General features: G+C 39.3%; 2 protein-coding genes across 5 annotated transcripts in view; one reads left to right on the top strand and one right to left on the bottom strand.

The window, feature by feature from the left end:
* Positions 1-14,684, top strand: part of LOC131363353 (C-terminal-binding protein 2) — a 126,461-nt gene extending 111,777 nt beyond the window's left edge. For 3 of the 4 annotated variants that reach the window (XM_058405788.1, XM_058405789.1, XM_058405790.1), the window contains 4 exons: positions 902-1,032; positions 1,558-1,685; positions 10,235-10,352; positions 11,839-14,684. In XM_058405788.1, the coding sequence (XP_058261771.1) occupies positions 902-1,032; positions 1,558-1,685; positions 10,235-10,352; positions 11,839-12,019 (558 nt within the window). In that variant the 3' untranslated portion in view covers positions 12,020-14,684. Of the gene's footprint in view, positions 1-901; positions 1,033-1,557; positions 1,686-10,234; positions 10,353-10,647; positions 10,723-11,838 lie in introns of all 4 variants that reach the window. The other variant, XM_058405792.1, reaches the window with a different exon arrangement.
* Positions 14,685-19,505: 4,821 nt separating this feature from the next.
* The window catches only part of zranb1a (zinc finger, RAN-binding domain containing 1a), a 21,318-nt gene continuing 20,823 nt past the window's right edge, over positions 19,506-20,000 (bottom strand). The window contains exon 10 of the mRNA XM_058405787.1: positions 19,506-20,000. This exon is cut by the window's right edge and continues 298 nt beyond it. The gene's annotated coding sequence lies outside the window, so the exon portion shown is untranslated.

The raw sequence follows: 20,000 nt of genomic DNA, 5'->3' as shown, positions 1-20,000 counted from the left end.
ATCAAACAGGTAATACACACACACACACACACACATAACCACCATCTGATCAACGACTTCACCATCAAACAGGTAATACACACACACACACACACACATAACCACCATCTGATCGACTTCACCATCAAACAGGTAATACACACACACACACACACACACATACACAACCACCATCTGATCAACGACTTCACCATCAAACAGGTAATACACACACACACACATACACACACACAACCACCATCTGATCAACGACTTCACCATCAAACAGGTAATACACACACACACACACACACACACACACACACACATACACAACCACCATCTGATCAACGACTTCACCATCAAACAGGTAATACACACACACACACACACACACACACACACACAACCACCATCTGATCAACGACTTCACCATCAAACAGGTAATACACACACACACACACACACACACATACACAACCACCATCTGATCAACGACTTCACCATCAAACAGGTAATACACACACACACACACACACACACACACACACACACACACACACGCTCTCTGACAGAAATTTGTCTAACATTACCCTGCACTGCCCCCTTTAGGTCACAGGAAAGAATTTCTTTTTATTTTCAATATATCAGTTTATCTTTCTCACACACACACCCTCTTTCTTTAAACCTCCAAACATTTCTCCTTTTTCTTTCTTTCTTTCTTTCTTTCTTTCTTTCTTTCTTTCTTTCTTTCTTTCTTTCTTTCTTTCTTTCTTTCTTTCTTTCTTTCTTTCTTTGTCTCTTAATCTGTGTTATTTTACTTTTATTCTCCCTAAATCTTTCTTTGTCTTTGTGTGTGTGTATGTGTGTGTGTTCCTCTGTGTGTGTATGTGTATGTGTGTGTGTGTGTGTGTGTGTGTAGATGCGTCAGGGGGCGTTCCTGGTGAACACGGCTCGAGGTGGGCTGGTGGATGAAAAGTCTCTGGCTCACGCTCTGAAGGAGGGAAGGATACGAGGAGCGGCGCTGGACGTCCATGAGAACGAACCCTTCAGGTCAGTAACGAGTGTTTCATCACTTCGTACTTGTTTTTATCCATTTAGAGTTACCTCTGATCTTCCCTCACCAGTCTCTCTTTATTCTTTCTTAATGTTAATAAGACAAAAAATCCCCAGGAATCCTCTCGGTGTAAACTCCTGAACTTCCCCACTGTTAAATCTCATATATTTTAATCGGTTTATGTAGAACTTTGACCGTAGTGAGTGAGCCGTTGCTATGGAAAGGATTTGATTCAGGATTTGATGCAGTTCAGTTTGATTCAGGATTTGATTCAGTTCAGTTTGATTCAGGATTTGATTCAGTTCAGTTTGATTCAGGATTTGATTCAGTTCTTTGACCGTAGTGAGTGAGCCGTTGCTATGGAAACGGTGACGTATTTATAGACTTGTTTCTGAAGAAATCAGACTTTATGTGTAAATAAACCTTCACAACTTAAATCTAGAACTCTTCACATGTTCTTTTAAGGTTTCAGGTACAGAACCCTAACAGGTGTGTGTGTGTGTGTGTGTGTGTGTGTGTAGTTTCGCACAGGGACCTCTGAAGGATGCTCCGAATCTGATCTGCACTCCACACACAGCGTGGTACAGTGAACAGGCCTCGCTGGAGATGAGGGAGGCGGCGGCTACGGAGATACGCCGAGCTATTACAGGTACACACACACACACACACAATTATTACAGGTACACACACACACACACACAATTATTACAGGTACACACACACACACACACAATTATTACAGGTACACACACACAATTATTACAGGTACACACACACACACAATTATTACAGGTACACACACACACACAATTATTACAGGTACACACACACACACAATTATTACAGGTACACACACACACACACAATTATTACAGGTACACACACACACACAATTATTACAGGTACACACACACACACAATTATTACAGGTACACACACACACACACACACAATTATTACAGGTACACACACACACACAATTATTACAGGTACACACACACACACAATTATTACAGGTACAAACACACACACAATTACTACAGGTACACACACACACAGTTATTACAGGTACACACACACACACACACACACAATTATTACAGGTACACACACACACAGTTATTACAGGTACACACACACACACACACAATTATTACAGGTACACACACACAGTTATTACAGGTACACACACACACACACACACACACACACAATTATTACAGGTACACACACACACACACACACAATTATTACAGGTACACACACACACAATTATTACAGGTACACACACACACACAATTATTACAGGTACACACACACACACACAATTATTACAGGTACACACACACAATTATTACAGGTACACACACACACAATTATTACAGGTACACACACAATTATTACAGGTACACACACACACAATTATTACAGGTACACACACACACACACACAATTATTACAGGTACACACACACACACACACACACACACAGTTATTACAGGTACACACACACACACAATTATTACAGGTACACACACACACACAATTATTACAGGTACACACACACACACACACACACAATTATTACAGGTACACACACACACACACAATTATTACAGGTACACACACACAGTTATTACAGGTACACACACACACACACACACACACAATTTTTACAGGTACACACACACACACACACACACAATTATTACAGGTACACACACACACAATTATTACAGGTACACACACACACACAATTATTACAGGTACACACACACACACACACACAATTATTACAGGTACACACACACAATTATTACAGGTACACACACACACAATTATTACAGGTACACACACAATTATTACAGGTACACACACACACAATTTTTACAGGTACACACACACACACACAATTATTACAGGTACACACACACACACACACACAATTATTACAGGTACACACACACACACAATTATTACAGGTACACACACACACACAATTATTACAGGTACACACACACACACACACACACAATTATTACAGGTACACACACACACACACAATTATTACAGGTACACACACACAGTTATTACAGGTACACACACACACACACACACACACAATTTTTACAGGTACACACACACACACACACACAATTATTACAGGTACACACACACACAATTATTACAGGTACACACACACACACAATTATTACAGGTACACACACACACACACACACACAATTATTACAGGTACACACACACAATTATTACAGGTACACACACACACAATTATTACAGGTACACACACAATTATTACAGGTACACACACACACAATTATTACAGGTACACACACACACACAATTATTACAGGTACACACACACACACACACACACAGTTATTACAGGTACACACACACACACAATTATTACAGGTACACACACACACACAATTATTACAGGTACACACACACACACACAATTATTACAGGTACACACACACACACAATTATTACAGGTACACACACACACAATTATTACAGGTACACACACACACACACAATTATTACAGGTACACACACACACACACACACACAATTATTACAGGTACACACACACACACACACACAATTATTACAGGTACACACACACACACAATTATTACAGGTACACACACACACACACACAATTATTACAGGTACACACACACACAATTATTACAGGTACACACACAATTATTACAGGTACACACACACACACACACAATTATTACAGGTACACACACACACAATTATTACAGGTACACACACACACACACAATTATTACAGGTACACACACAATTATTACAGGTACACACACAATTATTACAGGTACACACACACACACACAATTATTACAGGTACACACACACACACACACACACAGAATTATTACAGGTACACACACACACAATTATTACAGGTACACACACACACACACACAATTATTACAGGTACACACACACACACACACAATTATTACAGGTACACACACACACACACACACACAATTATTACAAGTACACACACACACAATTATTACAGGTACACACACAATTAGTACAGGTACACACACACACACACAATTATTACAGGTACACACACACACACAATTATTACAGGTACACACACACACACAATTATTACAGGTACACACACACAGAATTATTACAGGTACACACACACACACAATTATTACAGGTACACACACACACACACACACACACACAATTATTACAGGTACACACACACACACACACAATTATTACAGGTACACACACAATTATTACAGGTACACACACACACAATTATTACAGGTACACACACACACAGTTATTACAGGCACACACACACACACACACAATTATTACAGGTACACACACACACACACACACACACAATTATTACAGGTACACACACACACACACAATTATTACAGGTACACACACACAATTATTACAGGTACACACACACACACAATTATTACAGGTACACACACACACACACACACACACAATTATTACAGGTACACACACACACACACACAATTATTACAGGTACACACACACACACACACAATTATTACAGGTACACACACACACACAATTATTACAGGTACACACACACACACACACAATTATTACAGGTACACACACACACACACACACACACAATTATTACAGGTACACACAAACACACACACAATTATTACAGGTACACACACACACACACACACACACAATTATTACAGGTACACACACACACACACACACACACAATTATTACAGGTACACACACACACACACACAATTATTACAGGTACACACACACACACACACAATTATTACAGGTACACACACACACACACACACACAATTATTACAGGTACACACACACACACACAATTATTACAGGTACACACACACACACACACACAATTATTACAGGTACACACACACACACACACACAATTATTACAGGTACACACACACACACACACACAATTATTACAGGTACACACACACACTCAATTTTTACAGGTACACACACACACACACACACACAATTATTACAGGTACACACACACACAATTATTACAGGTACACACACACACACACACAATTATTACAGGTACACACACACAATTATTACAGGTACACACACACACAATTATTACAGGTACACACACACACACACAATTATTACAGGTACACACACACACACACACAATTATTACAGGTACACACACACACACACACACACACAATTATTACAGGTACACACACACACACACAATTATTACAGGTACACACACACACACAATTATTACAGGTACACACACACACACACACAATTATTACAGGTACACACACACACACACAATTATTACAGGTACACACACACACACACACAATTATTACAGGTACACACACACACACACAATTATTACAGGTACACACACACACAATTATTACAGGTACACACACACACACACACAATTATTACAGGTACACACACACACACACACACAATTATTACAGGTACACACACACACACACACAATTATTACAGGTACACACACACACAATTATTACAGGTACACACACACACACACAATTATTACAGGTACACACACACACACAATTATTACAGGTACACACACACACACACAATTATTACAGGTACACACACACACAATTATTACAGGTACACACACACACAATTATTACAGGTACACACACACACAATTATTAAAGGTACACAAACACACAATTATTACAGGTACACACACACACACACAATTATTACAGGTACACACACACACACACACACACACACAATTATTACAGGTACACACACACACACACAATTATTACAGGTACACACACACACACACACACACAATTATTACAGGTACACACACACACACAATTATTACAGGTACACACACACACAATTATTACAGGTACACACACACACACAATTATTACAGGTACACACACACACACACACAATTATTACAGGTACACACACACACACACACACACAATTATTACAGGTACACACACACACACACAATTATTACAGGTACACACACACACACACACACAATTATTACAGGTACACACACACACACACAATTATTACAGGTACACACACACACACACACACACACACAGAATTATTACAGGTACACACACACACAATTATTACAGGTACACACACACACACACACAATTATTACAGGTACACACACACACACACACAATTATTACAGGTACACACACACACACACACACAATTATTACAGGTACACACACACACACACACAATTATTACAGGTACACACACACACACACAATTATTACAGGTACACACACACACACACACAATTACAGGTACACACACACAATTATTACAGGTACACACACACACACAATTATTACAGGTACACACACACACACACACAATTATTACAGGTACACACACACACACACACAATTACAGGTACACACACACAATTATTACAGGTACACACACACACACAATTATTACAGGTACACACACACAATTATTACAGGTACACACACACACACACACAATTATTACAGGTACACACACACAATTATTACAGGTACACACACACACAATTATTACAGGTACACACACACACAGTTATTACAGGCACACACACACACACACACAATTATTACAGGTACACACACACACAATTTTTACAGGTACACACACACACACAATTATTACAGGTACACACACACACACACAATTATTACAGGTACACACACACACAATTATTACAGGTACACACACACACACACACACACAATTATTACAGGTACACACACACACACACACACAATTATTACAGGTACACACACACACACACAATTTTTACAGGTACACACACACACACACAATTATTACAGGTACACACACACACAATTTTTACAGGTACACACACACACACACAATTATTACAGGTACACACACACACACACACACACACACAATTATTACAGGTACACACACACACACACACAATTATTACAGGTACACACACACACACACAATTATTACAGGTACACACACACACACAATTATTACAGGTACACACACACACACACACACACACACACAATTATTACAGGTACACACACACACACAATTATTACAGGTACACACACACACACACACACAATTATTACAGGTACACACACACACACACACACACAATTATTACAGGTACACACACACACACACAATTATTACAGGTACACACACACACAATTTTTACAGGTACACACACACACACACACACACAATTATTACAGGTACACACACACACACACAATTATTACAGGTACACACACACACACACACAATTATTACAGGTACACACACACACAATTTTTACAGGTACACACACACACAATTATTACAGGTACACACACACACACACACACACAATTATTACAGGTACACACACACACACACACACACACAATTATTACAGGTACACACACACACACAATTATTACAGGTACACACACACACACAATTATTACAGGTACACACACACACACACACACACAATTATTACAGGTACACACACACACAATTTTTACAGGTACACACACACACACACAATTTTTACAGGTACACACACACACACACAATTATTACAGGTACACACACACACACACACACACAATTATTACAGGTACACACACACACACACACACACACACACACACACACTTATTACAGGTACACACACACACACAATTATTACAGGTACACACACACACACACACACAATTATTACAGGTACACACACACACACACACACACAATTATTACAGGTACACACACACACACACAATTATTACAGGTACACACACACACACACAATTTTTTACTGGTACCCACACACACACAATTATTACAGGTTCACACACACACACAATTATTACAGGTACACACACAATTATTACAGCTAGACACACACACAATTATTACAAGTACACACACACACACACAATTATTACAGGTACACACACAATTAGTACAGGTACACACACACACACAATTATTACAGGTACACACACACACACAATTATTACAGGTACACACACACACAATTATTACAGGTACACACACACACACACACACACACACACAATTATTACAGGTACACACACACACAATTATTACAGGTACACACACACAATTATTACAGGTACACACACACACACACACAATTATTACAGGTACACACACACAATTATTACAGGTACACACACACACAATTATTACAGGTACACACACACACACAATTATTACAGGTACACACACACACACACACAATTATTACAGGTACACACACACACACACAATTATTACAGGTACACACACACACACACACACAATTATTACAGGTACACACACACACACAATTATTACAGGTACACACACACACACACAATTATTACAGGTACACACACACACACACACACACAATTATTACAGGTACACACACACACACAATTATTACAGGTACACACACACACACACACACACAATTATTACAGGTACACACACACACACACACAATTATTACAGGTACACACACACACACACACACAATTATTACAGGTACACACACACACACAATTATTACAGGTACACACACACACACACACACACACACAATTATTACAGGTACACACACACACACACAATTATTACAGGTACACACACACACACACAATTATTACAGGTACACACACACACACACACAATTATTACAGGTACACACACACACACAATTATTACAGGTACACACACACACACACACACAATTATTACAGGTACACACACACACACAATTATTACAGGTACACACACACACACACAGAATTATTACAGGTACACACACACACAATTATTACAGGTACACACACACACACACACACAATTATTACAGGTACACACACACACACACACACAATTATTACAGGTACACACACACACACAATTATTACAGGTACACACACACACACACAATTATTACAGGTACACACACACACACACAATTATTACAGGTACACACACACACACAATTATTACAGGTACACACACACACACACACACACACACACAATTATTACAGGTACACACACACACACAATTATTACAGGTACACACACACACACAATTATTACAGGTACACACACACACACAATTGTTACAAGTACACACACACACATCACACACACACAACACAATTTACTAGACAGAGTACTTACACACACCACACAATTATTACAGGTACACACACACACACACACACTATTATAACAGGTACACACACTCACAATTATTACAGGTACACACACACACCCAATTATTACAGGTACACACACACACACACACACACACACACAATTATTACAGGTACACACACACACACAATTATTACAGGTACACACACACACACAATTATTACAGGTACACACACACACACACACAATTATTACAGGTACACACACACACACAATTATTACAGGTACACACACACACACAATTATTACAGGTACACACACACACACACAATTATTACAGGTACACACACACACACACACACACACAATTATTACAGGTACACACACACACACACAATTATTACAGGTACACACACACACACACACACACACAATTATTACAGGTACACACACACACACACACAGGGTATTCCTGTTTTCCGTCATTTGTTAAAAAACTGAACAGCTTGGCGGAAAAGCATTAAAGGAAGCCCAAAGCTGAGGTCCCCCCCACCTCCCTACCTCTCTCTCTCTCTCTCTCTCTCTCTCTCCGTCTCTCTCTCTCTCTCTCCGTCTCTCTCTCTCTCTCTCTTTCTCTCTCTCTCTCCGTCTCTCTCTCTCTCTCTCTCTCTCTTTCTCTCTCTCTCTCTCTCTCTCTCTCTCTCTCTCTCTCCGTCTCTCTCTCTCTCTCTCTTTCTCTCTCTCTCTCTCTCTCTCTCTCCATCTCTCTTTCTCTCTCTCTCTCTCTCTCTCTCTCTCTCTCTCTCTCCATCTCTCTTTCTCTCTCTCTCTCTCTTTCTCTCTCTCTCTCAGGTCGGATCCCAGACAGTCTCAGGAACTGTGTGAATAAGGAGTTCTTCATCACCACTTCAGCCTGGGGTGTGATGGAGCAGCAGACTGTACATCCTGAGCTTAATGGCGCTGCCTACAGGTTAAACACATAACTACATCTCACTAATAATCACACACACACACACACACACACACACACACACACACACACTGACTAACGTGTGAATGTCTGGTTTCCGCTGCATCACATCACTGCATGTTTTATTTATGCTTTATGCTTTTAATGCTTTATCATTGTGCGTCCAATTAACATTTTTAAATGGTTGATAGAATTTAATATTCGAGTCTCACCAGATCAGCTGGTGCACAACTCATCTGTTCAGCATGTAAAGTGTGAAGTCCAACACACACTCCACTCTGATTCTCTCTCCCAGCCAAGTGACCCCCAGCCTGCAGGCCATTACTGCTGGAGCTCCTCTAGACAAAATCAATGCCTAACACACCAGCAGGTAAACACAGTGTGACACCAGGGGTAACACTCTGCCTCTGCTCTCACTGTCCTCTGGAGCTTTCTGTTCCCTGTAGAGCTGTGACCCTCCAATCACAGTCCAGAGACTTATAACCCAGCCAATCACAGTCCAGAGATTTATTAATGCCCCAATCACAGTTCAGAGATTTATTAATAAACCAATCACAGTCCAGAAATATAATAAACTAATCACATACTAGACACTTGGTATTCCAATCATCATCCAAAGATTTATTAATGAACCAATCACAGTCCAGAGATTTATAACAAAGTCTCATGTCCAGCAGAGTTGTAAACCAGTTAGAGATGCACTTGATCATGGATCTATAGATCAGCCAATCACAGTTCAGTAAACTTTAAACAGCGAATCACATACAGATACATACAGAATTACCCAATCACACATCCTCAGAGTTATAAACCGCTCAGACTTTCTGGACACGTTTAGAGTCTGTGGTCAATCACACACTCCTGCATTGCTTCACTAACCACCCCCCCAGCCCCGCCCACCCCCCTGCTCACTGCTTAACCCCGCCCACACAGTCTACAGTGTTTACCTATATGTCTGTCTTCCTCTGTTTAAAGTTCGCTTCATTTTCTTTCTTTCTTTCTTTCTTTCTTTCTTTCTTTCTTTCTTTCTGTCTTTTATCCTTCCCTTCTTTTCATCCTTCCTCATTTTTCTTTTTTCTCCTCTTTTCCTTCTGCCCATTATTTTACTCTGTCTATAGATTTAAAACCATTTTGTCATTTGTGCATTTGTTCCATTTCCCACAAGCATTAGCAAGTGTGTGTGTGTGTGTGTGTGTGTGTGTGCAGCTAGTACTTACTGTATTTAGTATCTTAGATTAATTAATATTAAATTTTACATTTGAGCTATTGTTTTTGTTCATGCATTAAAATATAACCATTCCCATGTATTTAATTAATTAATTAATTAATTAATTAATTAATTAATTAATTAATTAATTAATTAATTATTAACACTATATTAAAGTGTTATGATAATTACACCAGGCTTCACGATATGAAACCATAATATCAGTCCTTTTTCCTCCTTAATCAGCTCGGGTTTGACCTTTAACCTCTCTGTGTTCAGGTTCCCGCCGGGTATTGTTGGCGTGGCGCCAGGGGGCATTGCCGCGGCGATGGAGGGCATAGTGCCGGGCGGCGTGCCTGTAACACACTCTCTACCATCAGTCACACACCCGTCACAGGCGCCGTCTCCAAACCAGCCGTCCAAACATGGAGAGAGCAGAGAACATCTGACTGAGCAATAGCAACACACACACACACACACACACTTGTAGCACAAGCTCTTGGAAACGCATACATTAACACATTAATAAACACACACACATACACACACACACACACAATAACTCTCAGCATGGCAGCCTGTATCTAAGCGTCTTTCCAACGAACCCACTCGCCTTCCGGGACCAACACACTCACACACTCACACACACACACACACACACACGTTGCAGCTCTTGGGACATTAAAACTTTATACTCTTTTTCATTTTTTTCATTGTTTTTTCATTTTTTTTCTTCCCCTTTTTGGGAAAAACGGACGAAGCTCTAATACGATGAAGCCCCTCCCACCTCCATGTGTGTCATTGGATGATGCACTTTTCTCATCCACCAATAGGAAAGCTCAACACGATGCGCATACCGGACCATGGCGCCTCCATCCGCAGACCCTGCCCACCTTTTTGTTGTTGATGTTGGTTGTTTTAGGCTCTTAGCTGTATTTTCATTTCCTTTATCTTCAGCGTGAGAGAATATTAACTCGAGGAAGTGGTTATTAAATATAGCTATAAATATATTTATCAGACAGAAAGAAACGAGCAATTGCCCACCAGCAGGTGATCCACGTTAACCCTTTCCTGGCCACGCCCACTCACCAGACGCCGAGAACGTCAACAAATGTCTGCCGAATGACGCTAACATCAGACAAACCGGTGGTTTCCTGATTGTCCTGTTTCGACTCTGAAGGCAGCTGCTTCCCGAAACTCTTTACTTTGGATAAATTTGAAGCAATCTCTCATTCAGGTTTCACCAAACATCTCGGAATAAACTCTCGCTAACGTTCACGTAGAGTCAGAATCTAGCTAAGATCATGGGACATCACAGGAAACGTTTTTTGCTAGCTACTAACTTGCTAGCCACCGAGCCAGCCTTTCTAGCTTATCGCTACTACGAAGCTGTAAGTACCATAGCTACGTCGGGATCCATCCTCAGGTAAAAGAATAAACTAGCGCCTAACTAGTTAGCAGCGTGCTAACCACTCTGCTGTAGGATGACACTTAAGGGCTTCACAAACATGACGCGGTTATTTGGTTAAAATGTTTTTATGGAGAAAAAGAAACGCTTTTTCCTGCGACGTAACTATAAACAGACAAAAATACGCCATGCTAATCAGAGAGTAATTACCGTTAGTGTTACCTCTGCTACTATGAGGTGGATTTGCAATTTCAATTTTTATTCTTTAAAAAAACGTCGCCTTGTACTTTTTATCAGTTTATAGCTACGTTTAATGTCGTTTAAATGAGCTGTTTACTTTGTAGCAGCTATAAACGCTCGTTTCTTCGCACCCGCCTCACGTTTTTGTCTCTTGACGTTAAGATAAGAAAAAAAACGAAGCATTTATCTCTCCGCAGGATAGAGAGACAGAAACCTCTTTATTTACCTGCGGTGTTTTTTCAAATCTGTCCAAAATAAAGGAAGACGGACGCTTTCTGAAAGAAACAGACGAAAGAAACAAAGAAAAGAAACAGACATAGGAAACAAGATGAGAAAAAGATTTAAGAAACGGACGAAAATCAGACGAAAGAAAAAGACAAAGGATACAGATGAAAATCAGACGAAAGAGACAGACAAAAGAAACAGATGTAAGAAACAGACAAAAATCAGATGAAAAAAACAAACTAAACACACAAACGAAAGACAGACGAAAAACAGAGGAAAAAAGAAACAGACAAAACAAGACGTAAAACAGATGAAAGAAACAAATGAAAGACACAGATGTAAAACAGATGAAAGAAACAAACATAAAAACAAGACGAAAGAAACAGATGGGATACAGACGAAAGAAACAGACAAAAAACGTCACAAGAAGCGATAAACATCAGAGACGATCACAATCGTTGCACTCTCGGATACCAGACACACACCTGCGGGCGTTCAGGACGTGGAAATGTCCGTTCTCGTCCCCGGAGTCGTTCAGACGGAGACTCCTCCATCCTTTCGTTCACCTGCTACGCCTCTCCAGATCTCGGCTGGAACAGGAAAAGGGTTAAAGCATCAACTTCATTCCACAATGACTCAGGAAAACGAAGACACTCACTTTTTGTTTGGATTTTTTTTTCGGTTTTTGTGTTTGTGAGGAAAAGAAAAGATTTAAAAAATGTTAAAAAAAAAAAATCCCATGATGGAAGAGTTGAAGGAATGAATTGCGCTAGTCGTTTTCCTCTCTCCCTTCTTTCCTCTTTCCTTTTCTCTTGTGGTATTTTTTTATAAAATCCAACATCCCATGTTTTCTGGTGTTTAAAAAAATAATGAGAATATATATATATATTAAAAAAAAAAAAAAGTTTTGGAGTCCTGATAGATTTGTAATGCCTAGTTCAGTGTTCCTAGAACCCTAGTCTGATGTGATCTCTCTCTCTCTCTCTCTCTCTCTCTCTCGTTTTGTGTTGCGGATGAATGCAAGCCGTCCCATTCCGAGGCACAGCAATAGAACGACACTAGCAGAAGAACACCGTTCAGCCAGCACTATGATTTTATTTCGTTTTGGGGTTTTGTTTGTTTGTTTGTTTTTTGTTTGTTTATTTTTTTGTTTTTGTTTGGTTTTTAGCGTGAGTATTTGTATTTGTTTCTTGTACAAGGTGAACATTTAGCAGTCGGTGCAGTTCCAATAAAAGATTTCACTGAGTTCTGAGTTTCGTCTCGCGTGCTTTTTGTTTAAATAAATTTCATTTGTTTTTGTTCGAGTTCTTTTTCAGATACCGGGTCGGGAATTTTGACGTGGAGGCTCAATGGTGCTTCAGAAGATTGGTTGAAATAAGCAAAATTTATTAACAGTAAAAATAAATATTTTAAAATGGTTTAGAAGTTCCTGAGTATTTAAATGTGTCATTTTTATTGGATTTTTTATTATTTTTTTATTGGAATTTTGTCAGAATTATTTGATAAATTCCCTGATATTCAAGATATTTTTACTCCCTGACATTTTTTGCAGTGTTTTAAATTGAAATTGAAATTTTGCCTGCTTTTAATGTTGTCTATTATTTTATTTATCTGTTTGTTTATTTATTTATTTATTTTCATTTATTTATCTCCAGTAACATGCTCAGCAGAGCAGTGAATTCCGGGTCTATCCTGGGAATACCGTGTGTGAGGTACACACCTTGGACACAACTCACACATTCACACACTCTTTCACACCTAGGGGGCGCTGTCGTGTCAGTGCCAGTTCATCTTCCTGCATGGTTTTAAGACAGGAGGAGGAAACTGGAGAACCCTGAGGAAACCCAGACAAGGAGAACATGAAGCTGCACACAGACCTGAACCTGAGCTCAGGATCAAACTGGGAACACTGGAGCTGTGAGACGACGAGAAAGTGAATAAAAACCATGAATAACAATGTTTAGGTTTTTTTCCTCGTCATCATCAGTAATTTTGCTCTTTACTCCACAGATCACTGATTTTTTTCTAATCTTACAACCTGAAACTGAAATATTTGTTTAGTTTCCTTTCTCCTGGGAAATAAAGTGTTCAGTGGAATTTATTCTGTAGCTCGAAACTATGTAAAACGGGGCCTTTTTAACCACTTAGCCACGCCCACTGAAATTTGCATAGTATGCGAAACATACTTTTGCACTAGGATTAAAATATTGGTATCAATTTACTCAGGAGAGTGTAATCCTCAATAACAACCAACATCACCTCGACGTTTGTAATCAATATGGCCGCCGCACATCGATCACCAGATAAAACTCTACAGAGGCAGAGCTTTTTCTAACCGGATTTCTTTAACATGGCCGCTTTCAGCCAATCAGGTTTCAGCTGGCATTTCACACAGCTAGCATGGTCACGTAACACATGATGAATATGTCCATCTCTGGGCTCTTAGGAATCTTAGCAAGAACTGGCCATCGAGGGTGCTAGTTGAGAGAAGTGCTTGGACCCCGTAAATCGCTGCTTGCAGAAACAAATCGCTGCACTTTCATGATTCTTTCTTTTCATGTAGCTTTATACTGTGGGGGTATTTTTGAGATCTAGCATGTATTTAGTTTTGTGTTGATGTGTGGAAATGAAGACAGCATGAGTAGCACCAGACGCCACCTCTGTTTATTTTTTAACATGACGAAGAGGGACGTGATGCTTCTAACTTTCTACGAGCTTTTGAGAGGCCCGGTGTATTAGTAGCAAGAATTTAATTTCGTTTCAAAAGTAGATGCAGCTTGAACAGCTGCGTCAACTAGAGGAGTTGAGGATGAGGTCATGGACGTCCGGACCACTCGTAGAAGTTCTGGTACCGTACAAAGTCTGGTTCTGAGCTTGGAGGAAGTTCACACTGCTTTGGTGTACGTTAAAAGAGGATTGGACGTAATCCAGCTGAGTGCAGAGTAAAACTAGGACACGGAACTAAAAAGGATGCCTTAAAGTGATATACACAGACCAGGCATAACATTATGACCACCTGCCTAATATTGTGTCCTCCTTTTGCTGACCCGTCCTGCTCTGTGTATTCTGACCCCTTTCTATCAGAACCAGCATTAACTTCTTCAGCAGTTTGATCAGCAGTAGCTCGTCTGTTGGATCGGATCACACGGGCCAGCCTTCGCTCCCCACGTCCATCAATGAGCCTTGACCGCCCATGACCCCTGTCGCCGGTTCACCACTGTTCCTTCCTTGGACCACTTTTGATAGATACTGACCACTGCCAACCGGGAACACCCCACAAGAGCTGCAGTTTTGGAGATGCTCTGATCCAGTGGTCTAGCCATCACAATTTGTCCCTTCGTCAAACTCGCTCAAATCCTTACACTTGTCCATTTTTCCTGCTTCTAACATCAACTTTGAGGACAAAATGTTGACTTGCTGCCTGATATATCCCACCCACTAACAGGTGCCATGATGAGGAGATCATCAGTCTCATTCACGTCACCTGGCACTGGTTATAATGTTATGCCTGATTGGTATATATTACTTTAAGTAACTATATATAATTCTAAGAGCAGTAGTGCTATAAGTGTTTAAGGGTCAGGGTTGATGATCAGGGTTCAAGCCCCAGCACTGCCAAGCTCCAGTGTCGGGCAACTGAGCAACCCTCTCTGCTCCAGGGGGGCTGTATCATACCCTGTGCTCTGACCACAACTTCCTCAGCTGGGATATGTGAAGAAAAGTATTCCACTGTGCTGTAATGTGTGTGTGGTGATAATAAAGGCTTCTATTCTATTCTAATTAACCTTAGGTAGATCGGTGTCTCTGAGAAACTTACCCATGCTTTCTTTCTTTCATCAAACCCAGTGATAGTGTTTTGGTTTCAGCTGAAGGCTTTAGGTTGAAGTCATCATGTAAGGATAAGAGAAAAGAATCAAAAAGACTCATTTTCCATGTTCATGTTCCACTGACTCGTTTCAGACTCATCCTCAGGTACATATTGGTTTTCTACACAGAATTGCTTTTGTATTCCAGCAGGACGGCGATCTCCAGCAGTGGAAATGACTCTGTGGTCATTATTAAACACTGACGAACAAGTCAAACTCCATTTCCTGTTCCTGTAGACCTTCAGTGCAAACTTTACACTCTTCCTACACACACACACACACACACACACACACACACACAAGCTCAGTAAGTAAGTGTGTCTTAATGAGCTTAATTAGCTGTGTGTGTAGTTACGGGATAAAACACGTTTATTTTTTCTCCTGTATATGTAATTTAAAAAAATCCTTTTTTTTCTTGACATCATTTTCACGTGTGTGTGTGTGTGTGTGTGTGTGTGTGTTTGATCCTGTCTGAACCTGCTCAGTGTGTATGCTGTGTTCCATGTCTCTCTCTCTCTCTATGTATTTTAATGTGTTCTGAAGGCGAGTTCTTGGTGAAAATCTGTACTGAAATGAATTTTCCCAACAGAGATAATGTAAATGTAGATAATCCATTCCAGCTCCCAAAAATATGACCACTATGACCGATACGAAGCATATGTAAACTGTATGGCTGCTATGGTCATTGTGGAGCTCTGGGTGGAATCATCATCATCGGTGACATCGTCAACAAGAGCTCCACAATGACCATAGCAGCCTTTAACACCATCCAGAAAAAAATCTCCAAAAAAAGGAGAGCCCTTTAAACCACACATTATATCCATGTTGTTACAGTCAAAGTCCAGGAGAAGAATGGACTCAACATTAACTTTTACCCCATCCAGTGGTACATCACTCTGGGGTCACACCTACCAGCTATTTCAGTGAGTGACCCCTCACCAATGAGTCCAGGCCAGATGGAGCTCTCAGAGTCTTGGTGTTCAGTGGCATGTGGGCAGCAGTGGACAATCTGAAGAACCATGATGTCACTTTTACTGGTGTGTAACAAAGTGTCCAGTCCATTGGACTGTCATTACATCGGTCAGCCTTTAGCAGAAAGGAATTAGTGTTAAGTCAATAAGGAACTCGGAAACTACACTGACCTATCAGTTCCTCAGGAGCTCTTTACATTGACATCACTTCCTGTCCAGTGTCACCCAGTTGAGGATGAGGTTCTCCTCTGGTTCCTGCTGAAGGTTTCTTCTTCCTCAGATCATCTCAGGGAGTTTTTCCTCACCACCTTCACCCCAGGCTTCTCATTAGGGATCATTAGAGATTAAAAATCCCTTTAACTTTAAACTTTATCGTTTCTATTCTAGATTGCTGTGAAGCTGCTTAGAGACAATGTCCAGTGTTAAAGGCGCTACACAAATAAACTGAATCATTTTATTGGGACAGTGAAATCATGTGCATTACTGCCCGCTGTTATTATTATTATTATTACTATAATTATTTTTCATTATTACTATTAGTAATTATTCAATCTAGCAAGTGAAATATCTTGAATCTTATATTTTCCCTGTCATAAGATTTCAATCAACCAAATAAAATATTAACCTTTTATTATTATAGATTTCTTATTGTTATAGATATAAATCATATTTCATTTCTACTCATTGAAATTTCTAATCTTTTCTCCTTTTATTGGATTTTTTTTTTAAAGATTTAATCAACATTTTTTCCCCCACATCCCAGCTCCAAAATTTTCTACTTATATTTTTTTCAATTAATTAATTTATTTATTTATTCAATATTAATTAATTTATTTTTTATTAATTTATTTGCTTGATTTTAAAGAATTTTTCATTTTTTGAATTTTTTAATGAATGAATGAATGAATGAACGAATGAATGAAAGAAAATACAAGTAGGAGCTGGGATGTGTTAATAATAAATAAATTAAATAATTTATTTATTTATTGAGGCTGCTTTATTACTCTTCACATAAAAACACCTAAAAACAAGAACGAATAAATAGAAATGATATCGAAATATTTTTAGGCTAAATTTTTCATTGAGGTCTATAATCTGCTGAATTTTTTTTCTTTTTTTATTTATGTGTACTGAATTATATATATATATATATGTATATATAAAAACAGGAAATAAAAACAGGAAATAAAAACATCTGAATGAAAGGAAAAAATAAATCACACGCAGGAGAAAAAAGACTTTAAAAACACTTTTATATATATTTCTATATTTTTTTAGTGTGTGTGTGTGTGTATGAGATACAGTCAAACGTCATGCAACATCCTGACCACTCTCTCTGAAGATGAAGTCCACCTGAAACATCTCTCCTCCTTCTTTTAAACTAAAATTAAACATTCGCTAGAGTTTGTAAAATTTGAGACAGAGCACAAGGAGGTTTTTTATTTCATCTTAAAGAATTTGTAAGTGTGTGCTACAGATCCTAGAGAAAGTCCACGTCCTTTACCGAGGTTCATGATACACACTGTGGACAGAACCGCATGCATTACGACTCGGACACTGGTACAGTCCATTACTCAGATAAATACACTGATATTATTTACGGGCAGAAGAAATAGCACTTTTTTTTGGTTTGGGGTTGAGATGGACTGCAGGATTTGCATTGCATTATGGGAAACGGGGGTGTGAAAATGACCCAATATATTTGTGCGTGTGTGTGTGTGGGCTCTTCTG

This window comes from Hemibagrus wyckioides, linkage group LG13 (genome assembly GCF_019097595.1).
Source record: "Hemibagrus wyckioides isolate EC202008001 linkage group LG13, SWU_Hwy_1.0, whole genome shotgun sequence".
NCBI lineage: Eukaryota > Metazoa > Chordata > Actinopteri > Siluriformes > Bagridae > Hemibagrus > Hemibagrus wyckioides.
The sequence above is the reverse complement of the archived record's forward strand: the minus strand, read 5'-3'. Positions and strand labels throughout refer to the sequence as shown.